Source organism: Ilyonectria robusta (genome assembly GCF_021365365.1).
Source record: "Ilyonectria robusta strain PMI_751 chromosome Unknown BGZ61scaffold_52, whole genome shotgun sequence".
In the NCBI taxonomy this organism is placed as follows: domain Eukaryota; kingdom Fungi; phylum Ascomycota; class Sordariomycetes; order Hypocreales; family Nectriaceae; genus Ilyonectria; species Ilyonectria robusta.
In genome coordinates, this window is record NW_025764486.1 from 38,705 (window position 1) to 65,032 (window position 26,328).

A 26,328-nucleotide genomic window follows, 5' to 3' on the forward strand; every position below is an offset into this window, starting at 1 on the left:
ACTTCTGCTCATTTATACCATCAGGAATTCCTCAATTCAGATTCGGGGTTATGACAGTATAATTCCTCCAACCTCCATGTTTAGCGGCATGTTCCACCGCTTCGTGGTGCTGGTCCAGAGTGAAGACTGCCAGTTCCGCACCGCTCTCCATCCCGACCTTCAGTTGCCCCTGCTCTATCATCCTAATTAACTGCTCCACCGTCTTGCGTTCGCACATCCATTGCCCCAAGACCTTGAGATTTTTGAGCACAACAAAGCTATAAGGGATGTTGACGTTACCAGAGGAGCCACCGCTTAGCACGACTCGACCATTTCTCCTCAGTGTTTTGACCGCAGGGAGAAGGTATGGGGACTTTTCCATTCCACCGGGCGTCCAATCATTGTAAACGTCGGCTCCGGCGCCGTTGGGCGTCGACTTAAGAATGGCTGCCGTATCTGCAACGTCGTCATCCGTCATGACCACATAGCTCAGTCGAGAGTTACTGCCCAGCTTCTGCTTCATGGCCGCGAGCTTTGCTTCGCTTCGACCAAGAGCAATAACATTTGCGCCGACACTAAGGGCCACCTCGACTGCCAGGCCACCGAAAGATCCGCCTGAAGGTCCGATGACGACGGTCTCGGCAACCTTGACACCGCCTACCTCCAGAAGGGCACCGGCAGCTACAGAGTAATGCGCGATGCAATGGAGTACGGCTGGAGAGTAACCCTGTTCTTTGAACAACCGTTGCTCGTCCAGTGCGTAGACGTTCTCTAGCGGCACCTTCTGAAACTGCTGAAGCGAGCCGTCGCGCCACTCGCCTTGCATGAGCTTACGCCCTTCTGGCCCCACACCGCCGAGATGACCTGCCATGATCACGACTTCAGAGTTGTCGCGCCCCCGAATGGTTGCGTCCACATACACGAGGTCTCCTGGCTTGACACGTACAGCATCGGAGCCGACAGCATGTACCCGGCCGATGGCATTGGGGTTGGGAACAAGAGGCAACGTCATGTTCAGGCCTGGCAACCCGCCAGAGTGCACCATTTTGGTGAAGGGTACGATGGGAGTCGCGAGGACGCGGACCACAACTGTACCAGTCGACGCTTGGGGTACAGGTAGGTCGACAAGTGAAGGAGGTGATGAGAAGCTGTCGAGCCATAAGGCCCTGTTGATGTTCTTTGACTGGCTCATGTTGGTAGCAATCGGGTCTTTGGTCTTGATAATCCTTTTGGTTTTGCTGTAATGCTTGGGGATGTGTTGCATCTTGGGTGCTAGGCTAGAGTTCCTAGCTTTTATATCACCACTAGTTTTGATACATCGTTGCATTTGACTAGTTAAAAGTTTTGGAAACTAACGATCTAAGCATCGGGAACCCGGGATGAATCAAGCTCCGGTGTTGAGCCGGTTGCGGTTGCATGACCCTAGACACCAAAGTGGACTCCAGGACTGTGGATCACACGACGTCACGATGGAGACCATCTTCCGACCAATGAGGGCTACGTGTATTGGGCCGTTCCGACGGACGTGCCTTTTGTTAGAGTCGAACCGCTCCCTGTAATTACCGAAGTGCTTAGGCACAAGACAAAGTTTGGCGGACCAGTGTAGATGCGCCCGCAAGCATTAGTGGCTGTATTTTATTTGATTGTGGGGTCTGCAGTTACTAAGCGGCGTTGCCGGAGCATAGATTCTATCCGGCCGGATCGTTGAGCTGTCCGCACGGCGACAGTCATTACTGGCTATATTATCTTGATTGTGGAAGAGTCTGCAGTTGCTAAGCGGCGTTGCCGGAGAATAGATACTATCCGGCCGGATCGTTGAGCTGTCCGCACGGCGACAGTGTGCAGCTGGCCTTATTAGGCTAGATCCTCCCGGGCGTAATAAATTTCATTCATTCATTCATTCATTCACAGTGTGCAGTGAAGCTGCAGGGTTTCAGTGTGACTATTAACCTAATAATACACTATATGCAATGTCTTCCAAACCATAGGTCTAGTCTGCTTCTTTCAGAAAGGGATATATATCCAATTCACCTTTAGTCTGCCATGCTAAATGATATATTCTTTTCAGTTCCATAATATCCCTTGACCTTTAAGCACAGTAATTTCACATTCACATCTTACCATTGACCAAGTCATTGTACATTTCCTATGGGGGCAAGGATGGAAACCAGTCAATTCAATCCACCGAATGCCCCAGTTGCGTTGAGTTGACCTGATCAACCATAATCTCCAGTGGAGTTGACCAATTGCGGCTCAAATTGAGTTGAATGTCCACTGGTTGAAGTCGTTGGCATCCAAGCCAAGCTATTTCCACCCTTGCTATTCCATCTCCTTATCCTCACATCCCATCGCTACCCACGATGTTTCATCCGCCTCATCACCACGACTCTCTTCAACAGGAAGAAGCAATACGCCCAGGTCGTCGATTACCCCAAATCGTAACCACGACCGCAACACCTGGCACATCCCTATAATATCAGCATCAAGCCGACTTCGTAGAGGCGTCACCATACGCCCTGCCGCTGCAAATAACCTCTCACACTCTGCTGGCATTGGCTGAATCGTAAGGAAGTCCAGCGCCATTCGTGAAAGACAAGGATACCGTCGTCTACGCTCATGCCAATACGATATTGGGTCTCTAACATCGTTGTCCTCATCCTCCCACAACGACTGCCATAATTCGAGCTCGTCCATGTCCTCATAGCTGCCGTCAGGCGAAGAAGTCTCCTCTTTCACCATACTACACCCGGAGACCGGTCGAGTGCGCTCACAATACGCCTGAAACGGGTTGTAGCCCGAGGGTCTGTGACCTGACCAACAAGACCTATGAATTGGCTGGTTCTGAAGCGCGGGGAGGTTTAGTAGATCAACACTTGGAAGAACCTGCCTGCGCCAATGGCTGGAACAAAGGTTAACTCCTTCGCTATGCTGGCGTCTTTACGCGCGACTTGCTTCGGATTGGACTCGCACACTAGTGCAGCGACGGATGGATATTACTTGACCCTCCGCACGCAGCTTCAGTGGCTTCTAATAACATCGTTCAGCTCGCTCGATCCGTATAGCCGATCTCCCACTGTGTCACGATGTGTTGAGATCCGTTGTTTGACGGATCAATGGCTATTCCGATCCATTGGTGGCTGGGATGTGAATGTCTTCTTGTCAATAGCTTCCGCTGGTTAGCGCTAGTTTTCTTCTCCTTCAATCAACACAACATGCTCATTTCAACAGGTTATGAGCCCGGAAACGCCACCATACAGCCGAGTATCCTCCTAATCATGATTTCCAATGTAACTCGAGGTCTAATCGCCTCCTTCCACTGCGACAAAGATACTCATCACACCTTACCCGAAAATTTAACCGAATACCGCTAGCCGCGTGATTTAGGAATCAAGCACTGGATTTTGCACACTTCTCGACCTCACGATGGCCTCACACAACTATAATTTGAGAGCTCGACCCCTCTAAAAACCGACCTTCCTTTGTTTCCTCCACAAGCAACATTTTCCTCATCGTGTCGCTGACCTTGACGGATGTTCTGTCGCTGAATCCTGCTGTTGAATTCTTGTTGAATATGTGGCAAAAGGAAGCTATTGGAAGCTGCTGGAAAGGAAGGAATTTGCCACAGGAATATCGCCACCTATCGCTACAGGCTGATAAAGCAGCTATTCTAGTTGATTCCACATCGCATAGAAAAGGACCTCTAAGGCCTTGTATCTTCGAGTGGTTCCTTCTAAGTTTTTGAGTCCTGGGCAACCCACTTCGACACCAACGACTCGCTTTCAGACGCAAGTTCAACCAACATTGCGGCCTTGAAGTTGCCTCAATTGCCTCATCAGGACCAGGAGAAACCCACGTTACATCCAGTGGGAGCTCCGACTCATCCGTTACTGATACCATCTACAACAACGAGGATTCCAGCCTCGCGCTCGCAAGAGACATCGCTAGGCTGAAGAGGGAAGATTCACCTGAACCTCCCCTACACTCGTCCCACGCCTTCTCTCGTCCAGCCATCAAGGAATCCATCCTCAAGCATGTCGGCCTCGAAGGAATCGACTGGAACACTTGGCAACCTAGCCAACATCCCGAAGCTAGAATCAACAGCCGGATGGATCAACTGGAGCCGAGAAATGAAGGACCATCTCACGATGTCGGGATACGGAGACTGCCGCGATGGAATGATTATACTCTCTCGACTGGGCACGAGAGTCTTTCAGACTTGGGTGAGGGCACGAGCAAAGTCCCGGAGACGAAGGCGGAGGGGAAGTATACGTCCATACATTTTGGGAGCGAAGCGACATCTCATCAACCGACCTGGAAGGGAGGTACAAGCAGTTCCCTTAGAAATCAGACCGAGGAACGAGGTCGCCTTTAAGTTTGGTTTCTAAGGGGACGTTGGGACTCGGGACCAGACCAGAGCACAACAAGGACTGCCGTACGAAGTGGCTGGACGCACCTACGCAGGTAAACGGTCGAGGATCTGACCGGGATAGTAAGCCGAGAAGGAAGGATGACTGAAGGCGCGGTGGTTTAATTGGTGCGAGGAACGAGGCACCCCACCCAATCGGACATTGTTGTCGGTCTGGATTACGACGGAGGAGTACAAGAAGAATTTCTTGGGGCAGCGCCGTGAAAGTGAGAACTTGAACCTACAAATATTTTTATTTGCTCGTATACACTCGACCGGAGGGAGCCAGGCGGGAGCATAATCCTTTAGGTCGCGCGGAGCGCTCCAGTACATTACCGCGTTCGCGGTAATAGGTGATCGAACGAGAGTGAGTCTTCGGCTTTTTCTTTGGTCATATTTGACCATACCGACCGGATGGGAGGCTACCAAGGCGCCGAAATTGAACTCGATTGATTGTTAGCCACACTGCTTCTCAGGAGGTGCCAGAAACGTCCATTTCTCTTCACTCTTGCCCCATTTGAAGTAGGTCATCTAGCTGACAAAGCCCTAATGTCCCCCAGTCGAACGCGCCTAGCCTGGCCCAGTTCTTCAGGCATTGACAACACCTGATTGTTGTGTGGTGTTGGCGGTGCCTTTGCGAAGAAACTTGAAGCTTTGCAAGGCTGAAGCACCTCTCACATTCTGAGGACATGGCTGGAATTGACTGTGAAAGGCCTCTAGCGAGTTGATTCAACTAACTAGTCCCTATGCTGTTTACTTTCAAGATGAAGAAGGGAAAGAATCTAAATACAAACTGGGTGCGTGAAGACGCGTTATATCTTCTTTAATATAGAAGATTCGAGAATCAACTCGATGGCGCTGTGGAGAAGAATTCGGGCTTGGCGGCAGAGCCGCCAGCCAAGTGGGCCTGACCCGTTACATTGACAAGAAGTCCATTGCCATTCGATAGAGCCTCGGAAACCTTGTCTTCCTCTCAATCCACCAGCTAAACAGACGGCTAGACTCTCCTTCGCTGTCTTCGTCGAAGGGCTGCGGGGGATCAGAAAGGTAGTCCTCGATTTCGTTTGTTGGTCGAGGTTGAAGCTGTTGATAATAATTAGGCTTATATAACCAAGGAGCTTTAGCCTTCTTGACTTGGCTCCTTTCCGGAGGATCGTGAATCCCTGCCACTGCTTTCTCAGGATAAAGCTCATTAAATAGAGCCCTGAAGTCTGCCAGAATTCCCTCTTTGCGGTCTGGGCAGTTCATCTCGATCCAACGAGCTTTGTGCTCCGGGTGCAATATCATGGCAGCCCAATAGACCCCAGTCTCTTCCATCAACCGCCTATACTTTTCGAGTTTCTTAGAGGCGTATTCAAGGGAGTATTGGATATACTTCAGGCTTGGATCGGTTAGCTCAAGCTTCTGAGGGGATCTTGTTGCCTCGGGAGTGCTTTGACGCGAATTGGCCTGTCGTTGAGGCAAGTCCACTTCATAATCTTGAAGATAGGTAGGCGGCCCAACATTGCGTTGGGAGCGTCTGGGCATTTCGGACTCGTCTCCTTCAACCACAATACAAGACTGAGCTGAATCTGTGGGTTCAAAGGAAGGCTCTTCCAGAGAGACCTCAGGGATAGGGAAAGGGACGCCAACAAGCCGTTCGCTATAGCGCAATTGCATTTCCTTGAGGTGGTCTTGCAAGCAGTGGGTCGTGGAAATAACCTCTGCGAACCTTGCCTCCCTACCTTCGAAGTGTTTGGTGTAGTCCAGATAGGGCTTCAGAATTTCGAGGATTTCAGAGAGGACAGCCCAGTCCTCACTAGTGAGGATATCTTCTTCAGGGATTCGTTTATCAGCCTTCTCATCGCCTCTGCTGATCATACAGAAGGTGGAAATGATGTCGCGAAGCTTGACAGCGCGAAGGATCATGAGGAATATCGAATTCCACCGGGTATCGTTATCCGCCATCACCATCAAGCCCACTACGTCCTTCTCGATTAGCCAAAGCCCCAGCTCTCTCAATATTTCGGAACTGATACGGCCACTGGTAATCCTTAGGAAGGTGTCCCTCCGTTGAGAAGACCTGCGGATGAAGTGGACAGTGTTATGGAGCTTGCCAACTGGCCCATACTTCCTCCACTCCTTGATGAGCCTGATCTCAGTTTCCACGTCAAGATTGTCCTTGTTGTAGGCTGCGTCGAACATGTCGGAAGATTCCCCCTCAAGAAACGCCTTCGCAGAGAGGTTGAGGATGTGGCCGAAGCAGCGGATTCGAACTTGCTTTTTGAAGCGGTCTTGTTGTTGATCTGTTAACTGGGGCTTCAGGGACTTGACAATGGCCCTGACGGCAGTATCGCAGGAGTCTGCGTTATCAGAAGTCAAGAAACCCAGACTTTGGGTGATGTCATAGTCCTCGAAGATTTGGAGCATGACCCGGGCCAGATTCTCACCACCGTGGCTGCCCTCAACTCGCTCCAACGATAATAGACGTACCTGGAGCTTCCCAAACGCGTCAACAAAGTGCGCCATAATGGAAAGCAAAGCCTGGATGTTTGGGGACGTCCAGAGGTCGAAGGTGACGTGGATCTTGCTTCTGGCAGCCTGGATCTCCTTTTTCAGAATTGTCTTGCGAATCTCGTACTCCGTGATGATCCAAGTCTTAATGGTATTAGAGCTCTGAGGGAGACATTGAGTAACAAAGTCCTTGTTGAGAAGCAGAAGCAGTTGGCGGAAAAGGGGGTGCTCAATGCCATAGAAAGGGATGTCTGCGTCAACTATCCAACCTAGTAGAAGATGCTTGAAGGTATCGGCTGCCGTACGAAGGATAGGAGGTTTAGAAGGCTTCGCGCGGCTCTTTGAGAAGTCCAGAGTTGCCTGTGTCTTTGCCGGGGAGGGAGATTCCTCAGAGTCCTCCCCATCTGGAAATATACGGTGGTGAGCCTTCAGATGCCTTCCCGCAGCACTGGTGGCATCTCCTTCGAAGAGGCGGGTTATTCCAGCTGAATCGCAGTGCCCGCAGACGAAGACATCAATTTGTTGGCCATCTGGAAGGACTCTGATGAGCTGGGTGCCATGCCCTTGGATCCAAGAGCTTCTGCATCGCTTCCTGTGTAGCCATTCCTCCAGAACATAGTCATGGGTCTTTTGCCGGAAGGTCAATCGTAGCTTAGGGAGGTCTTCGATCGATTTGGCTGCCTTGATATCATCCGAGTTGAGGCGCGCCCTCTGGTCTGCTAGGGAGCCTGCAATGGAACCAGCACGTCTCAGGATCGAAAAGGCATCGTGGCTCGAACCGCATTCGTTCGAAATTTCGGGGGTAGGTGAGGATAGGGCTGAAGAAAGTGTAGACATGGTTTCTTCAGAAAAGCTGAGCAATTGGTGGTGTTGTTGCTGAGTGACGAAGTAGCCAGGTTGTTCAGTTTGGAATCTGGTACCATGGAGTGGAATTTATTTCGTCCGGGGGAGGGCCAAGGGCCAATACGCTAAGCTATTTCCAGGTTCGGACGATTGGTCTTGATCACCCTAGAGCCCCGAAAGTTTCTGACTAAATGGTCCAACCTCATTTTAACATTGACTGGCCTGCTTGAAGGCTAAAATTCAGTTTGGTGGGTTGGAAGGCAGATGAGAAAAACTTGGAAGAATTGCAGGAAATTTGTGGCTGACAAAGGACCAAGGTCAGTAGGAACACCAGAAAACCACTATAATAGGGGTATCACGAGACTTCAACCCCTGCAAAGAACCCTATATGCGGGGAAAACCAGGCCTCAGAAAAAGCTCATGAGCCTCGCAAGCCGGGGTCGAGGAAGGCTTGCTTGGCTGGGCAACTATTTTGTTAGGCTTGGCTTGCAAGCTTGAGCTTGGTTGGCTTGGCTCATTGCGAACCTTGCCTCAGCCAGTCACAATGTCCAAGATCATTGGTTTGGCCGCCCGATTTGGCTCGATGACCTCACGGCTGATGCCCCGTGACCCCGCGAAGGGAATGACTACCGGCGTACCTGTGTCTCACACATGTCTGACCGCTTCTTATTCACATATTTGTTGAAAAAGATGGTCGTTCCGTCAGCCCCCTTGCAGCTTTCGTGTGGAGTTCTCTTCGTTCCACTCGTCACATGGCCCGCTCCGGGCAACAAGGGCTTCCAGTAGCCCCAAGCCACTGCGGGGGAAAACACGCAACTTCAGACTTAGTTATGTCGTTTTTCCTTTTGCTGCGCCTGAAGTGGCGAAAGATCTGCTATGCATCGGTGACCTGGAAAGAACGCCTTAGTATCAGATGCCCAAAGGAAGAGGTTTCCTGCCCTCAAAGTACATGATTAACAAATGAAGACTCCTGTTCCTGGCGTACGTTTCTGGGGAGTGACCTGGGCCGACGAAGGTACAACAAGAAAAAAGGAGCGAGTGATACTCTGGCTATATCAGGCACCAAACATCTAACCATCCCGACTGCCGGTGGGGTGACCGGTGGTAGAGGACGGAACAGGCCGGACGATGTCCTAGTGCAATGAATCGAGGGTTGATGCATTGAACCTCGCGGTGTCCCCCTGGTCCTAGTTCTCTCCCCAATCGACTACCTCGAGGCATCTCGTGAATATCGAACAAAGACCTTGAGACCATAGTAATACGAATGGACTATAGTTGATGGGTCAAATTCTTTTTTATTCCGCAATACATCACGCAAAGTCCAAATTGGACGACTCCTCAACTCTGATGCAGATGGACCTGGGTAACCCTAGCTTCTCCGGCAACTCCTCAACCCGCCTCCTCCAAGTTTTCAGACATGGCTCCTCGGCATTCATGTAACCCGCTCAAAATTCATTGCCCATGACACTCTAAGATATTAACCACTCCACGTCTTCCAGCGGCGTACCTAATGCAGCAGCGGTAATCTGCTCCTCAGACGCATCGTTAACAAATTCATGGATGACGACTGGGATGCTGTACGAGACAACGGGACTTCCACTGTCTGGGAGCTCCACTAGAAATGCTTCCACCACCGACTTCTCGCTCAGCGATTCCCACTCGCGAAGAATTGTGCGTATTGGTGATTGGAACGCTGGTAACCCTGGTACCGGGATGTCTTGTGCTAGTTGCTGCTCTAGGATGATGAGGAGGCGAGACGACGAAGCAGTGATGCCACCGGCTGAGGCTTCGAGGAGCAGGTTGACTGTGTACACGCGCTTCGTGCCTGAGATGTGGACTAGAAGGGCACCGGCGACGAGATGCCCAGGTCCATCCTCGTCATCGCCATCAAGCTCAACGAGCCAAAGGGGCCAGCTATATTACCCGGCCTCACGGGCGTCAAGAAGCTACTGGGTGGAAACTGGACCATCAACCCGGGGAGCGTCACTCTGACCCCTTGCTCCGTCACTTCAGCGTTCTGACCCAGGCGCTCGATGTGCTGCTTCGACAAGCAAAGTCAATCTCTCGGGAGAGCGGAGGTATGAGGATACGAGTCAAGGCGAACTTGCCATCCGTTCATCGCTGCTGATACTCCGTACTTCGGTTCCCATTGGTAGCTTCCTTCTCCAAGACGGGCAAACTACGCTTGGCATTTCGAATTTGCCGAGGTATGTCGCGGCTGCATCGCTTGTGAGCTCCGTGTTTCGATGCTAACAGCTCCTCTTAGCACCTTTTCAGGTTCTGGCACACGTCGTACGTAGTGTCGCCATTGCTTCTGCTGGACAGCTTCCTCTTGGGATATATGTGGTCGGCGCGGTCTCCAAGGCGCTTCAGGACGTTTTTGATGCCCGCGACACTCAGTATTTGTGTCAGTCGACATGTGAAAGGTATAGAAAGAACGACTGTGTGTCAGTTGATTGAAGCCATCCTGCGTAGGGCTGACAAATGCGTGTGTGAGAACATCACCTGATACAAACATCTGACATACTGAGACAAATGCCTGACACACCGCGTAACACGAAAAAACAAGTAACTACGTAGTTACCTTTTTTAAAATTGCGATTTAAGGTGTAAATCTGAGTGCGGCGCATACTTGGATGCGCCGCATGCTTATCGAGTACGTTACCGGTAAACCTCAGTACCGAATTCACCACAACAGGTCCCCTTAAAGTACGTTTTATGGATGGAGTCGATGAGAACGGGAAGCAGGAATATCAAAAAGTGTATTCATGGCTGATGCTAGGGAGTCCACGACAGCGAATGTTTATTGTGTATACTACCCGAGCAAAACGACCTACGGGTCTTGACAAAGCATATCCCCATCCAAGGCTCGAACCAACTACACTGCATATCCACGTGGACCACATATAAGTGGCCCATCTCTATTACATCCACTTTGCCGCGCTCAGCTTACGTAATGATCCACTACATTCGGACCTGAAAGTGGATGTAATGGAGTGGATTTAGGTGGATTTAGGTATAGTGGGATATTCCCTGAGCTTGCACGGCCCATAGTACTTATTTTTGTATATAATTGCCTAGTAAATCGAGGTACCGAGACCCAAGTTAGCCAAGGTCGATCACCCCCCCCCCCAGCTAATCTTATAAACGTCATACGAGAAACTGCCCCTATTGAGGCGTTTTCAACAGATTTCCTGCTGTTGTTTTTGCAAGAGATAATTTTTTGACGATGTCAGCCAACCAGCCTGGCCAACAGCACCACCTCGAAGACCGGCTTTTTCGCCATTTCAGAGGCTGGACTTGGTCAGAACGCGCTCGTGATACTAGCTCTTGGCTGTGGGACTTTGGCTATGATATTCAACGTCATGGCTTACGCAAATGGGCTTGCAAGGACTGTGTCCTCAGAAATCGTCCCATTATCGCGAGTTTTACCTCTTCAGGTCTCCAGAACGCGGCAAATCATCTATGGCGTGAGCACAAAACACCAGCACCAGAGGGAGAGAAAAAGAGCACAGCACAGCTGAAATCCCAAGGCGCACTGAAATCGAACCAGCCGACTATTGCCTCTGTTTTGAAACTGGACGTCAACAAGCCTACGGAACAGAATATCGCGAATAGCTTCATCTCACGCTTTGATAAGCAACACTTTCAGCGTATGCTAGTCGAATTAATCGTGAGTAGCAACCAGTCCTTTTCCTTCGCCGAGAACCCCATCCTCCGAGAAATCTTCGACTATTTGAATCCCTCCGTTTCGATCCAACGCGCCAACTTGAGTGCCACGGCTGTCCGATATAAGATCATTCAAGAGTATAACCGCCACAAGCAGACGGTTATCGAGGTGCTGAGGAACTCCCCTGGAGCGCTTCACATCTCATTTGATGGCTGGACGTCTCGAAATAAGCTTGCCCTCTACGGCATTGCTTGTTTTTTCAGAGATGAGAAGAATCGGCCATGCAAAATCATGATTGGGGTTCCAGAGCCTCATCGTCACTTCGGCTCAACGATCGGTGGGGAGGTTCTCGACGTCCTACACACTCTTGGCGTGAGTCCAGAGAAGATTGGCTATTTCACGCTCGACAATGCTGAAAACAACGATACTGCAATGGAGGTCATTGGTGCTGAACTTGGGTTCGATGGCCGACTACGCCGAGGACGCTGTATTGGCCACACAATTAACTTGTCAGCCAAGGCGCTCTTATTTGGCAAAAAAGCCGGCGCGTTCGAGCAGCAATTATCAGGCGCAGAAGCGTTATCTGATACCGAATACGCTCAATGGCGCAAAAAAGGACCAGTTGGCAAGTTAAATAACATCGTAGTTGATGTGCGTATTAGCCATCGGCTAATTTACTTATTCAAGGAGGTCCAGAGGGTAAGCGGTTTTCACTAAATCTTGTTCGTCTCATACTAATTTGGTATATCTAACAGGACGAAATTGATCGCGCCACCACCCTCAAACTCCGATCGAAGAAACCACTCAAGCTAATTGTCGATAACGACACGCGTTGGCTGTCACAACTCTACATGATCCGCAGGGCTCTACGGCTAAAAACCTCTATCGAACTCCTACTGATCAAGTACAAGGCGCAATGGGAGGACGAAAATCGGTCTAAAAAGACTGGCCGAGTGACACAAGCCAAATTGGCGAAAAAACCACGCATCCTCCGAGACGAGAATCAGCTAACGGATAAAGACTGGGAGGTTCTTTACCATTTAGAGGCTATTCTGACTGTTTTTGAGACCGTGGTAAAGACGCTTGAGGGTGATGGACACATCCGCAGGCGTAAGCAAGGCTGGACCGGCTCCTATGGCAATATCTGGGACGTGGTGCTTGGCTATGAGTTGCTGCTTAACACACTGGAAGAATATAAGCAGCTTGCTGCTAACTTTCCTGATCCCGAGCACTTCCGCATCGGAATCAACCTTGCTTGGGATAAGCTGGATGAATATTATCGGCGGCTAGACGAGACGCCCATCTACTATACGGCAATAGCGCTCCATCCAGCTTATCGTTGGGACTGGTTTGATGAAACCTGGGCTCATAAGCCTAGTTGGGTTGAAAAGGCAAAAGAGATGGTTGCCGACGTCTGGCTGTCTGATTACGCTCATTTCGAGGTTAGATCCAGCAGCAGCAGAGGCGATGACGAGCCACCAGCAAAAAGACCTCGGTTTTTCAACCCCTTCGGGAAGAACAGCCGTCTGCCAAGCTCAACACCAACCTCCGCAGCAGCTATTGTTGGTGATGAGTACCAAGCGTGGCAGACGGATCGTGAGGCCAGCGATGGCGACGTTCGTGATCCAATTGGTTACTGGATCACTAAGCAAAGTAGATATCCTCGGTTATCCAGGATGGCCTTGGACTTCCTGACAATCCAACCGATGTCAGCCGAGTGTGAGAGGTTATTTTCAGCTGCTGGCAAGATGATCTCGGGGTTGCGAACTGACCTAGATGCTGAGATTATCGCCATTTATCAGGTTTTATGCTCTTGGTACCGTGCTGGCCTTATCAAGGACCTGGATCCATTGCTTAAGTCACACGTTGAAAGTAAGCTGGATGCCGGTTGTGCGACTCTAAGCGACGACGAGCTGGCGCTTGCTGAGTCAAAATGTCTATTGGAGGGCGAGGACAGCGCCAGCGAGGTTGACGATTTATCACAGCAGCAACAGGCTGAAGAGTTAGTGTCAGCCTCTGAAAGTGAGGCTGAATAGGCACCGACGAGGTTGTGAATAGCCTCAAAAATCCACTTATAAATCCACTTATAAATCCACGTGTGTACGTCCATTCCACTCCGGCCGAATATGTATTACATCCACTAGGTAATTGCCTAAAAAATCGTACATCCACTCTACTTGGTCCAAATGTGAGTGGGTGTAGTGGTTCCGAGCCTTGTCCCCATCCCTTCCTGTCGACGAACACAATAATGAATGGTTAGCGATTCAGTCCTCCCAACTAACTAAGTAATCAACCCGAGCCCCACGTGCCGTGGAATCCGTAACCCATAACGATAGGCATCCGAGCTCGCCCAATCTCCTGCATGGTTGTCGCGTCAATAACCACCAGAGAACTAGCTCGCTGCGCAGAGTCCATGGCCACAGTCAGGATGACGCCGTCGTCCTCACGTTCGGCTCCTGGGGTCGGCACAAAAATCGGCTCAGACGCTACATGTTTTATAGATGGGGACCATGTCTTGACTTCCTTGGTTTCGGTGTCAATTTTGATAATCGAGTCGCTGAAATGACCAGGCGTTTGGACGTGGATTCCATAGGTGTATCTGTAAGGCCGTCCGTGGAACTTGCAGTTGATTCGCGGGAGTTCAATGTTTGCTTGGGCATAGGGCAGTGCGAAGTCTACCTCAGCAGTATGCTTGACGAGGGATCCATCAGCAGCACGTGCGCCTTCTCCCTTGAATGGAAGACGGAACCGAGTAAAAGTGGCAGGAATATCGTTCTTTGACGAGCCGTCGTGAGCCCCGATATTGGCTCTTAGATTGGCGACCTTGGCTGCGCTCAAGAAGGTTGTATCCTCCATGACTGGTATGTCGACGTAGATATCTCCAGCATCATTCTCAAAGGCGTTGATTTGATGAAATGCGAAAAAGGCTTCTTCTGACTCGTACTTTGACACCACTCCGCCCTTGACGCGGTCAACGACATAGAACAACGTTTTTCGCTCCGGCCGCCACGGACCAATGCTATCCAATACCGTCTTTCCAGGTTTGACATAGTCAGCCTGCGAGACAACGTGGATGAGATGATCCTCCGTCCCAAATAGTGCATGAATGTAGGCAGCTGGGGCGTCGGTGATGGTGGCAAGGATCTTGCATTCTCCACTTGGCGGCTGGATACCGAAGATGCTATAGACAGGAGGCTGGGCTGTCAAGTCGAGGTGATAATTGTAGAGGGCCCCGTCATGTGCGATGTAGGGGTGAGCCGCGCTTCGCCCACCATTGGTCAGTAGCGGATTGGAAGCTTGGTAGGTGAAGACTTCGATGGGCTCTAGCGTGACGGGATCGATCTGTTGAAGCTTGGTGGCATCCGTTGCAACGACCAATGTATCGAAAGGTGCCCCGGTATTAGTGGTCTTGCGATCGAGGCCAGCGAAGTTCGGCACGAAGACCACACCGATGTTGCAAGTGTCTGGGTCGCCGCGTGTATTGTTCCCATCCCTGAACGTGGTCTCCATCGCCCCATAGATGATTTTGCAAGGATCCGATCCAAACGAGCCATCAGGAATACGCCCCGTCTCCCGGGCAAAATTAATCATTTCGTCCGTGGAGTTACGGCTTCGATATTTCACGGTGCCGTTGGCAATTTCAAACCTGTGGTTGCGACTGAACCCGTCGAACCAGTGCTCGGCTGTATAGTTGCCGACATCCCAAGTACCTGCACCACCACGGTAGAGAGAACCAGTCAGCCAGGTCGGTATGTTTCCCTCCACTTGCAACGCTGTAGGCTCCTGAATCTCGCGTGTTGCGTAGAAACCCCATGATAAAGGGTTGGAGCCAGGCGGTGGCTCAAGAACACCGGGAATCTCGGACTGACGGTTCTCGGATTGATGGTTGACACCCATGATGCAACTATGTTGTATGTGAAGTAAGGGGGGAAGAAGACGTGAAAAGTATGGCTTTTGTGTGCTTGTTGTTCGATGTCTTACAATTAGAAACCCACTGCCATCGAATATGTAGTTCTCAAGGGACAAGATGAGGTCTTTATAATTTACAAATCAGCGCAATTAACATTGAGAGAGAGTGCGAGTGTGAGAGGATGCGACTATGCGAGTGCGAGTGCGACCAGCGCTCAACACACGCTGCGAGTCTGTCTCAGCCAAACCCTGCAAGAGAGTCCACTAAATGATCGACCCCTGCGATCTAATCCCGCAACTCCGACGGAGTTTAACAGTCCATGACCTTACCGAGGTCAATGAGGTCACTTGTTATGCGTGCTGACAGCGCGCTACCGTCGTTTCATCAATGCTTTCTTTGGCGTACCTGATTAAGGCGCCGGCAATGGTCGAATGCAAGTGAAGGGTTCGGCGATCAGCACATGCCCTTGAAAGTCGGTCTGGGGCGTGGGGTATCGCGGGGTAAAATCTGGGGATCAAAGAAGTACTTGTGGGGGCCTGTAGTTCGGCTACCCCCATGGTCGCGTCCGCTCCCACGGGGGGGCCACTGAGTGGGAAAAAGTACCCTTGACTTGGGAAATTCGGTACTTATTTATACTAACTGTTAGAATATAACTCAGATAGTCAAGCCCAATATGCAATAAGGCCTAAACTTTTGCAAAATGGCGTAATGGTTAATCTGACACTAACCTTAACTATTTTATTAAGAAGAGAAGTATCTTAACCCCAACCCTAACCCTGACCAATAACCCTAGAAGATAAAAAAGCTATTATTAACATAATAATAAAGAGTTTTTATATTTAAATTAATTTTTTATATAATAAAAGATGGTTTTTAGATTATAACCTGAATGGATTTTTTTTAACTTGCTATTTATATAGAAAATCTTATTTTTTTTTTCCGAATCAAGGGCCCCTTTTCCCAATCAGTGTCCCCCCCGTGGGAGCGGACGCGACCACGAGGGGAGCCGAACTACAGGCCCCAACAAGTAGTATGACGCTCACAACGACATGGGCATTGACAACCGCATCGTCACGATAGAATACTGCGTATGTAGTACGTCCCCCACACCCGCACCGGCTTTGCGCCTGGTTCGCTTTACCGTCGGCCTCGGCAGAATAAAGCAAGGCGAGCCGCCACTGCCGATGGCGCCGCGGGCCCTCGGATGAATGACGACGGCAGGCGACCGTGAAGAAGAAAAAGTAAAAAAGAGACAGAAAGCTTGTGCGATTACGCACTAGTTCAGCTCGGATGCGAGGCGAGGCTAAAGCTGAGGGTCAAAGCGAATCAGGGCCGGGCGCCCGCCCCACCGGCTGATAAATCAAGTTGTGTCATATTCTCCGTCGGGGATGCTGAGACGGGAGCGGTTGAGGAGCGCATTTCCCAACACAGGACGAAGGCCCGACGGACTTTTCTATCGAAAGGGAGGGCCCTCCTTTTTTCCTCTTCCCGTTCGTGGGGTTTCGAAGGCTACTGCGCAATGATCCCAGCAGAGCTGCAAAGCAACCACAACAGCGAGATGAAGAGCCGGACATCGTACACGGGCCCGCGTCTCCTAGCTGCATCCAGGGACATAAGTATCAGTCGTGGTGCCACCGTCTGTGAGGAGACGTCAGTGTGCCGTCACCTCCTTCGCCTGTTTGCTGCTTTCGCATCAACTGCTGTCCTGCCCGTCATTAGCCCCCAAGACGTCGTCGTCAACTCTGAGGGTCCTCGCGCCACTGTAGCTTGACCTCGAAATGAAACGTCCTACCAGGTACATGTGAATATACTCTCGGACCTCCAACCTCCATCATCGCCTTGGATGTCGTGAAGTCCGGTCTGTGTCGCCATGACGGAGGAACCATGTTCTTGCGAATCTCTGTCGAGATCCGAATGCTGATATACGAATTCCTACTAGACAATGGCGGCAGCAGGAATAAGTCAGACCACCCACTTACGGATCAGGGGTCTAATACGGCAGCCTATCTGCAAAATGGTAAACGACCTACTGACGTACTACTACTACTACTACTACTACTGTACTACTACTACTGTACTACTACTGTACAAAGGACAACTCGTTTTCTGTCGACAATCTGCTTTTCTCCACAGGAAACCACATTTTCGTTCGTGCAACCTCTATAAAAAGTAAGTTCATTCAACAACAACCGAACTTCTACCGACTACAATAACCATCAGTTGACACAGTTGTTATGAAGGACAGGCCGGGTCGTTATGTAGTAGTAGTAGTAGTAGTAGTAGTAAAAGAAGGTGATGGCACACAGCCAACCGCCAGCTCATCTCCCTCCCTCTTCAGCTGTCTCACTTTGATCGTACTTTCATCTACAACACCATCTACAATGCCAACTACGCCAGAAGCCCTCACCCGCCTCAGCTTGTGTATCGACCCTACAACCAACCTTCTCATCTGTACCCAGCCAAAGTGTAAATATGCACTCAGCACTGGGACGCGTTCGAAGAAGCCGTCGAGGCAGCCGTGAAAGACACGGAGGGGACGGGGAAGATCGAACGACTATGCTTGGATATGCTGGTGGGGTTCTTGGACCATCAGCTCAAGCGAGGCGACTATGACAACGTCGTACTCAGCGCATTGGCTGTGCTAGGGATCCGGGAAGACAACGGGTGGATCGATGCGATCGACTACACGCCCATCTACTCGGCCGTCGTCAAGTGTGCGCGGATGCTCGTGGTATATCAGTCATATCTGGAGTCCGAAGAGGAGATTGCCGGGCTGATGGCACGGCTACGGGCACAGCCCGTTACACTTAGCTGCAATAGAAGAATTAAATTCTATATCGCGACAGCAACCACCTTACCACCTTCTACATACGTTCCATTAACTGGAGCAGCCTGACCTCCTGCTGTTGTGACATAGAGGATGTTGCGGTCTTTCCGTGTACGTCCAAAGGCAGCCGAAGTGGCTCCAGGGATTACAGTTGAATTCAGTCCTCCTATAACCAACTCCTTCTTCCCATCCAGGTAAACTCTTTCCAACGAGTTTTGTCCATTCTCCGTAACATATGCAACACCCTTTTCAGAGATAACAAAATCGTCCCCGGGAACTTCGGTAGCAATGATTTCGTACTGACCAATCGCCTTCCCTGTGGATAAATCAATCTCGACTCTGCAGAACAGCCCTCTAGGAGCATTGACATAGTAGAGATAGTTCCCTAGGATTCGGATTCCATTGATGCCCAGAATGAGAGGTACCCCTTGGAGCGGTTTCATTGTCTCATCCTCCAGCACAATCTCATAGTCCGTAGTCGCTATATCCACGCGCCAAACCACACCCCTGGCTGAATCCGAGACCAAGACGCTATCAGTCCGGTGATTCAACGTGGTCATGCCATTCAAAAAATTTGCTTCTGGAATCCGTTCGATCTCTGAGATTTTCTCGCATTTCCCCCCTCGATTGAAGTCGATCCTCCATATGGAGTATGACTTTGGGTCCGACATTCTTCGACTAACCGAGAAGTTTCCGGCAATGACGATGAAGACGTCAGGCGCCATCTCTGTTATCCCTAACAAACTCAGAGCGTTTGCTTGCTGGAAATTCTCGACTAGTTTAACCCTGCTGTGGAGAGGATCGATCTGGTACAACTCCGGCCGGTCGATTAAGGTCACAAGCAGATCTCCATTGCGTCGAACCGCTATGTTCTCAACCCAGGTTCCGTTGGAAAATTGAAACACCGTACGGGCTTGATTTTGGGAAGGGATTTTTGTAACTGTCCTTGCCGAAACAATTGCTTGACAGAGACATAGAATGAGACCAATGAGGAGGGTTTTGGTAGGTGACATACCAGTATTGTATTGGCCTCAAGGAATTTAATAATGGCTTGATGAAATATTATTAACCTACCCACTTGGATGGATGGATGGATTTTATTTCGCCCGGGGGGACACACCCCAGAGGGCCTTTGCGCTAAGCTATTTTCGTTTCGTACGGTTCTTCCATAATCACCCGAAGCCCCACAATTTCACTTTACTGATTGGTCCAATCTGATGTATATGCAGTGACAGGCCTGCTTGAAGGCCAATTTCTCCAAGTGTTCAGCATCCTATCCTCAGCAGCTGAAGCACGGTCCGTCAAAATGAGACTGTATGATGTTAGTAGGATTTGATCTGAATAGTTAGCGTGCCTGAGGCTTCTGGTCCATGTCAAGCCTCCCTGTTGCAATGGCGAATTTGATTGTTGCCCGTACTGCCTGCATGTTTGGCGCCCATTTGTCCCCATCAGATGCTGCCTTTCCTCCCAAGAAGAACGAGAGGTTTCCCATCTTTGTCTGTGAGCATCGCAGCATGCCTTCTCGTTGCGCGGTCCATTTTGTGCAGCGGAATAGGAAGTGTTCCACTGTCTCTGATGCTTGCCCGCATTCGCAAGTGTCCGATTCCATTGCTCCTATCTTGCACAGAAAGCTGTTAAGTCTCGCCATTCCGGTGCGGAGCTGCGACAGTACGTCTGCTTCCTTCCTCTTCAGCGGGTCATATAGAGTACGAGTATGCTTGCCTGGCAGTGCCGTGTCTATCTGCTTCGAGAATTTCCCCACTCTTTCTGGTAGTGTTCCTGTTCGCCGCTGCTTGGTTATCGCTAGTCTTATCCTTGTGGATCTTGCTAGATGTGGTGGCACATCTGGTCTGCATTCTCTTTCTGTGGCCTTCCGGGCTGCTGCTTTGGCTTTTGGTCCCAGCGCGAAATCCTCTTCTCCTGCTGGAACCCACAACATCCGGAGAGAGTGGCCCTCGTCTTCGAGACGCTTGATATGGTCGTATATTCGCCGTATGATCTGTTGGCCGGATTGTTGTCGTGGCCGCCGTATGGCTTCTAGTGCGGAGCGGCTGCTCGTCATGGCAGTCATATCCCGCCGGGAGAGTCCAGACGGCATACATCTCAATACCATCTCTATAGCTCCCAGCTCGGCGATGTATAGGTTCAGCTCCTCCGTCAACCCGAGAGTGATGGAGTAGCTGGCCACTACCTCGTCATCGTTGTTGATCGCCGTATCTCGTACGACACCTCCCATGCCTACCATGCCCCTTCTCTGCGAGGAGCAGGTGGCAATGACTATGCCATCCACCCTCTTTGCTTCTTCCACCGCTCTCTCCCGGTCAGGGTCGCACCACACCGGGATACGGTCTCTCCATGGCGGTAACGCGTACTCCCGAATGATCTCCATTCGTTCAATGGCTGTTTCCCCTTGTACTTGAGCAATCCTCTGCATCGGCGATACGAATCGGCGACACACTTTCACTTTCAGTGTCGCCAACGGGTGTGTCCTGGGAAGGGTCCGGAGGTTGATCCAAAACCTTGTTGCCGCTTGCGCATGCCGTTCTTGCACCGGTTGAATGCTAGCTTCGGCCTCTGCCACCGCCGTTGCGACGGTCCGGAAAGCTCCCGTGATCGCCTGTGCTCCGACCATCTGTGCCTTGTCCAGCCAAGCAGCTTCTCTGATGCCACATGAGTGCGCCCACACGCTGGACGCATAATCCATGGTGGGAGCTACTGTTGCTACGAACAGTTGTCTCGCCGTCCGCGGTGACAGCATTTTCAGTCTTCTCAAACACATAGCAGCCGAGAGCCCCTTTGCGGCAGCTCTAGCTATGTGTTCCTTGTACCGCAGTTTCGCGTCCATGACCACTCCCAGGATCTTGGCGCTCGCTTTGGGTTTGACTACTTTTCCTTTGATCATGAACGGTTTGTCGCTGGTACGCGCGGCGTTTCGCGTGAAATGCACGATGGCCGTTTTGTCTCCGTTGAACGTCGCACCGCTCCGTCTTTCCCAGCCCAGTGCTTCGTCTATAATTGATTGGATGCCGGCTCGATTCTCCTCCGCTGTTGGTCCCACCACCCAGGCTGAGTAGTCGTCCACGAATGCCATCGAACCACCTCTTGCGTTGATTCTTCTCTGCACCAAATCTGCATTGAAGAAAAGGAACAACACCGGCGACAGCGGTGATCCTTGCGGGAGACCTGCCTGTGGCAACTCCCGTAGCTGTGACGTGTGCCCATTTACCACCACGGTGGCCATTCGTCCAGAGCAGAAGGCGTCAATCCATCTCACCAGTCCACCAGATATGCCTCTCGCCTTCAGCCTCTCCAGTAGTCGTTCTTTGAACACTCCGTTGTAAGCGCCTTTGACGTCGAAACTGATCAGACTGAGCACCCTGCCGGCCCTCCATGCCTTATAGATCTGCTCCTGCAGCAGTATCAGTGCTTGTTCGGCTGACCTTCGCTTCCTTGCCCCGAAGTGGTTTGCGGGCAGCAGTCCATAGCTCTCCACAACAAGCTCTGTCACGACCAACACCTGCAATGCAGCACCATGATTTTTCCTTTGAGGGCGAATAGATAATGCAGATCATCCTGTCGGCTCTATGCGATCTGCGCGGGGCGAGCCGGTCTGCCCTACTACGACCTGATCCTGACAGGGTGTGCGGGGCAAGCGACACACTTTCAGCCATCAAACTGAGGCAAGATACCACGGCCCATATTCTCAATCCGGTCGCCCTTGCTGCTGAGTCGACAGTTCCTCTCCTCACTGCCCCACCACAATTTCTCTTGCATCTTTTTTCAAGGCAACTCCGTCTTGCCCCTCTCGCACTGGTAAGTGACCCGCCAAGCTGAATAAACGCTTTCTTGGCTTTCGCGTTGCTCACGTCTACATTTGTCTGTTGATCAAGCGCCACCGAAGGTCTGATACCCATCTGTCCCCGCCACGACATGATCAGATGCCTGTAATTAGGCACCTGCCTGGCTTGTGCCCATATTCGCCCCGTCCGTAAGACTCGGGCCCTACGACGGCCTCTTGTGGCTGCAGCCGGTCAATCAAGCCGTTTAGAGGGTCTTCGACAGGGGTTTCCATCAAAACCAAAAACGGCAATAGATCGACGCAGTTTTCTCTTTCCCCGGCAAGGAGATAACGTACATCATTCCTAAAGGGACTTGAGCGATGGTACGAATGTGAGGCAATGACCTCCAAACCAAGGCCGTTTCTGACTTTTGGCTTTGGGTCGAAACAAGATGCGTGCGTGGATCCGTAGGCCGGGTTTAATTTGATCATCTCTCTGTAGGGTCATCATCCGGTAATTTCTCTTCCCATTTTAGAAATCGAGCCGATCAAGCTGCTTCCTATTTGAGGCGACAGGGAATCAGTACCGGGGGCATGGAAGCTGGGGAAGGTGCATGGGCCAAGTTTTCTTGTATTCAGACCCAATACCAGATCCGAGAAGCGTGCACGGACCAGAAAAATGGTATTGGGTGCCAATACCAGTGGTAATTGGTACAGTAAGCACGGGCCGTTTGGATGCTACACGGACGGGAAAAACATACTAATCAATCAGACAATACAACCAGTGCTCGCAATAGTCCAATCAGTCCGTCTAAACTCCCCAGACTGTCCATTTAGTCCATCCGACTTGGTCAGACTAGACCAGCAGTCTAGCCGAGAAGCCCAGACTGGACTATTAGTCCGTCTGTCGCCTTTAGACCAGACTACAATACAGACTACAGTCTAGACTAATAGGCTAGACCTCATAAACGACGTCTAGCTCTCCCTTCTACCTCTGGCCCCAAGCTACCCACCACATAACTAATACACTATTACCTGATCATGTCTCTTCCGCTAGCCTACCCACAAAGTTCCTAAACATCAGGCATAGCATCCGTAGCTGCCGGAGCAACGTAGCCATGCTAGAATTCATTACTTAGAAAATGGTATGTACACCTCACAGAATGCAAAACTTACTTCCGACTGGGCTATCAGAGCGCTCCTGTCCCAGGATCGTAGGCATTCCAAAAGATTCAAAGTTTCAATGTTCATAGATCCTCGCTGGTCGGTGACTGTCAGTCTAGCTTTGGAGAAGAGTCGCTCTGTCTCAGCAGACATAGGCGGAATCGATAGAATGTCGATGGCCATCAAGGACAGGTTAGGGAATCTTCTTCGCTGAGCCAGTTCGAGCCACCATTTCAAAGGATCCGATATCATCATCACAGGTTCGCGACAGTATACTTCGTACTCGTCATCATCCATGTTCAAAATCGTGGCCTTTTGCTCTTTCATCCAGATCTTGTATCCATTCAGCCGTCTCGTAGTGGGTTCTTGTGCACCGCTTTGACGGAGAATGGGACTGGGTGTGGTTGGCTTGTATGTCTTGCTCCACAGCTGCTCTACACGGGCTTTAGCCTTCTCGATCCATTCATTCTTATCTTCCCAAGTCTTCTCCATGTATGCCCACTTGAGCGAGGGATTTAAGACCGTTGCTGCTGAATACACTGGAGAATCCTCTGTCGCTTCATAATAGTCGGCTAGTTTGGCCCAGGCAGTCTCCATCATGGTCGCCAAGTGGGGGACCGCGGTGATCTCCCTGGACGTCTCAATGTGATGAAGAAGATAATCCATAGTTGGCAGAACGTCACATATGGAATTTCGATTGCCTTCGTTGGCCATTGTGGCATCTTGAAACGGCTCGAGAAATTTGCAAGTCTCGGTCAAAGTTGCCCAGTCGGAAGGAGTCAGGATATCCTGTTGCAGAGCCGGCTCTTGCGCACAAAAGATGGTGATAGATTGCCTGACCTTAGACCTCAGAGCCCATTCGACCATTTTGTACCACGAATTCCAACGAGTGTCATTATCACGCCGTAACCTAAGACCGTCGCTAAGGATAGTGAACGCTTGAAGCCGCTGGGGGCTCCAAGTAATGTAGACGACGCTATTATGAAGTTTGCCTATCGCCCCTCGCTTTCTCCATTGCTCAATTTCCTCGTCGGACGGTCCATGGTAGGAATCTGTTGTGGGTGGTCGCTTTCCTATGAGAAATTCCATTACGGCCAGATTAATGATATGGCCCAAACAGCGAAGTCGGTGAGGAAGAGGGTCGTAGAAAACATCGAACTCATGTTCCAAGTCATCGGAGACTTTGTCCATCATGGTGTTCATGTTGCTAGCATTATCCATCATGAAGTATCCAACTTTGGACGCTATTCCATATTCTCGTATGAACTCCATGATGGCTTCTGCCATGTTCTCGCCGCTGTGTTGTCCTTCCAGCTCCTTTATTCTCACCACGAGGGACTGCAGACCGTGATCTTCAGAAACGAACTGAACTGTAAAACCGATGACCCCTAAGCAGTTTGGAGATGTCCAATTATCGGGAACAATGTGGACAGAGGAAAGGGCATTTTGTAAGGCTCGCTTTACGAACTCCTTTTTGTTGTCATAGCCCCATTGTAAGTCGGCTTTGACCGTATTAGCAGACCTCGGGAGGAGGTCATCCGCAACCGGGCGAAGGTAGCGGATGAAGTCACGAAAGGCAGGCTGTTCAACATGAGCAAAGGGGAGGCTGCAAGCTACTGTATAGCGGCAGTATAACTCGCGCAAGGTGGCTTGATCCAACATATCTCCCTCTGCTGTCGCCTTGCGCTTCTTAGAGGGGACAAGGGTATCATTGGTCATGAAGGTAGTGATGTCTCCAAGGCGGCTTTGAGTCGTCGCTCGGCGGTCGTCTTGCCTCCCGAAGACCATGATTCTATGCTCCTTGCGCAAATGATCGATGATTGTGGATGATCCGCCAGAGTAATTGTATCTCTTCTCTCTCTTCTTGTTGAAGCAGGGCTGGCAATGCCACCATTTCCGTCCGTTGGAATCGACCCAGGCTGCAGGCAATGTCTTGCCCTCTTCTATTCGACAATACTTCCAGATGGGAGATGTCGTCTGGCGGGGAAAGCTATCAGTCGACGGCGACGAGGAAGGTGCTATAGAGGAAGTGGCCGCATTAAGGTCGGAATCATCCAGATGGTTGATAGCGTTATCAAGAGTGCTGACAGGATCACCAATAGAAGACATGATTCAGTTAGGCCGCAAGTAGACAAGAGATTTGCGTTCGTAATGGCAGTATTATAGTTGGAGGGAAATTGCTGGAGCAGAAGACTTGTAGTTGACGATTTTCTCCTTCGACATGTGGGAGTGGCAGACTTGAAGTGCGCGAACCCAACACTCCGATTAATCATACCAAATACAGAATGGATGGATGGATGGATTTTATTTCGCCCGGGGGGACACACCCCAGAGGGCCGTTGCGCTAAGCTATTTTCGTTTCGTACGGTTCTTCCATAATCACCCGAAGCCCCACAATTTCACTTTACTGACTGTTCCAATCTGATGTATATGCAAATACAGAATGAACGCGTTGATAAAAACATCAATTTTGGGGGACGCGTTCCTTAGTCATAATACATCTACAGGGCTTACGAGGTGCCAAGGTGGGGTAGGGTGAGGTGGCGTTACCAAATTAGTGAGAAGAATTAGGTTGATAGTGGCTGGTGATTGCACCTTCAGCCACGAAACTACCCTACAGTCAGACTAATAGTCTGACTATTAGTCTGGAATTCTCAGACAAGGACCACTGGTCAGTCTGGAATTCTCAGACTGGGACCACTGCTCAGTCTGGACGAGTCAGACTGGACTATCGGTCTGGCCCGAGACATACAGACTAGACTAATAGTCCGCGGACTATTGGTCTGGACTATGGTCTGGACTAATAGTCCGCTTAATGGTCTGGACTATTGCGAGCGCTGGTGGTGGTGCATGGTAAGTGGTGTGATTCTTTGAGTGGTGGGGGATGGTAACATCATCTCTGGGTTCACCAAGAGTGGTATTTGGCCCGTAGACCGCACTCCCGTTATCACGTACATGCAGCAGAAGAAAATGAAGGCTCGCCAAGCCATCAACCCGGCCTTTGCTTCACTTCTTCCCGACGATGCTCGATTTCAGCGTGCTTCCGATGTCACGAAGCATATGTCAGAGAAGTATTCTCACCTCCTTAGCTCACCGACCCGCGGCGAGCTTCGCCAAGTGAGAAAAGTCGTCACCGAAGCTCTGCTCTTGCACGAGACTGTTCAAGCATATATCGATGACCGCATCAGTCGCCTAGAGAAGGCATACCATCAGAAACGTAAGGGGAAGCGTGTCAAACCCCAAGGAGACTTTTCTCAGT

General features: G+C 50.6%; 6 protein-coding genes across 6 annotated transcripts; 1 reads left to right on the forward strand and 5 right to left on the reverse strand.

Moving 5' to 3' along the window:
* Window positions 1-31: 31 nt before the first annotated feature.
* Window positions 32-1,171, reverse strand: BGZ61DRAFT_486650 (uncharacterized protein; the record flags this gene model as incomplete). The annotated part of the gene is made up of 1 exon (XM_046249882.1): window positions 32-1,171. One exon carries the CDS (start codon window positions 1,169-1,171, stop codon window positions 32-34), a length of 1,140 nt encoding a protein of 379 aa, XP_046094779.1.
* A 2,694-nt stretch (window positions 1,172-3,865) lies between these two features.
* On the forward strand, window positions 3,866-4,398 carry BGZ61DRAFT_190698 (uncharacterized protein). Its single transcript, XM_046237797.1, has one exon. It carries the CDS (start codon window positions 4,011-4,013, stop codon window positions 4,362-4,364), a length of 354 nt encoding a protein of 117 aa, XP_046094780.1. The 5' UTR covers window positions 3,866-4,010; the 3' UTR covers window positions 4,365-4,398.
* Window positions 4,399-4,779: 381 nt separating this feature from the next.
* Window positions 4,780-5,139, reverse strand: BGZ61DRAFT_466827 (uncharacterized protein). The gene has a single exon (XM_046247711.1). The coding sequence runs from the start codon at window positions 5,073-5,075 to the stop codon at window positions 4,887-4,889; it is 189 nt and encodes a 62-aa protein (XP_046094781.1). The 5' UTR covers window positions 5,076-5,139; the 3' UTR covers window positions 4,780-4,886.
* Window positions 5,140-9,002: 3,863 nt separating this feature from the next.
* On the reverse strand, window positions 9,003-10,029 carry BGZ61DRAFT_524002 (uncharacterized protein; the record flags this gene model as incomplete). Its single annotated transcript, XM_046252617.1, has 3 exons — window positions 9,003-9,164; window positions 9,228-9,634; window positions 10,010-10,029. 3 exons carry the CDS (start codon window positions 10,027-10,029, stop codon window positions 9,031-9,033), a joined length of 561 nt encoding a protein of 186 aa, XP_046094782.1. The 3' UTR covers window positions 9,003-9,030.
* A 3,650-nt stretch (window positions 10,030-13,679) lies between these two features.
* Window positions 13,680-15,287, reverse strand: BGZ61DRAFT_541003 (carotenoid oxygenase; the record flags this gene model as incomplete). Its single annotated transcript, XM_046254985.1, has 1 exon — window positions 13,680-15,287. The coding sequence occupies one exon, from the start codon at window positions 15,285-15,287 to the stop codon at window positions 13,680-13,682; it is 1,608 nt and encodes a 535-aa protein (XP_046094783.1).
* A 2,845-nt stretch (window positions 15,288-18,132) lies between these two features.
* On the reverse strand, window positions 18,133-19,169 carry BGZ61DRAFT_594488 (uncharacterized protein; the record flags this gene model as incomplete). The annotated part of the gene is made up of 1 exon (XM_046256855.1): window positions 18,133-19,169. The coding sequence occupies exon 1, from the start codon at window positions 19,138-19,140 to the stop codon at window positions 18,133-18,135; it is 1,008 nt and encodes a 335-aa protein (XP_046094784.1). The 5' UTR covers window positions 19,141-19,169.
* Between the last annotated feature and the right edge of the window lie 7,159 nt (window positions 19,170-26,328).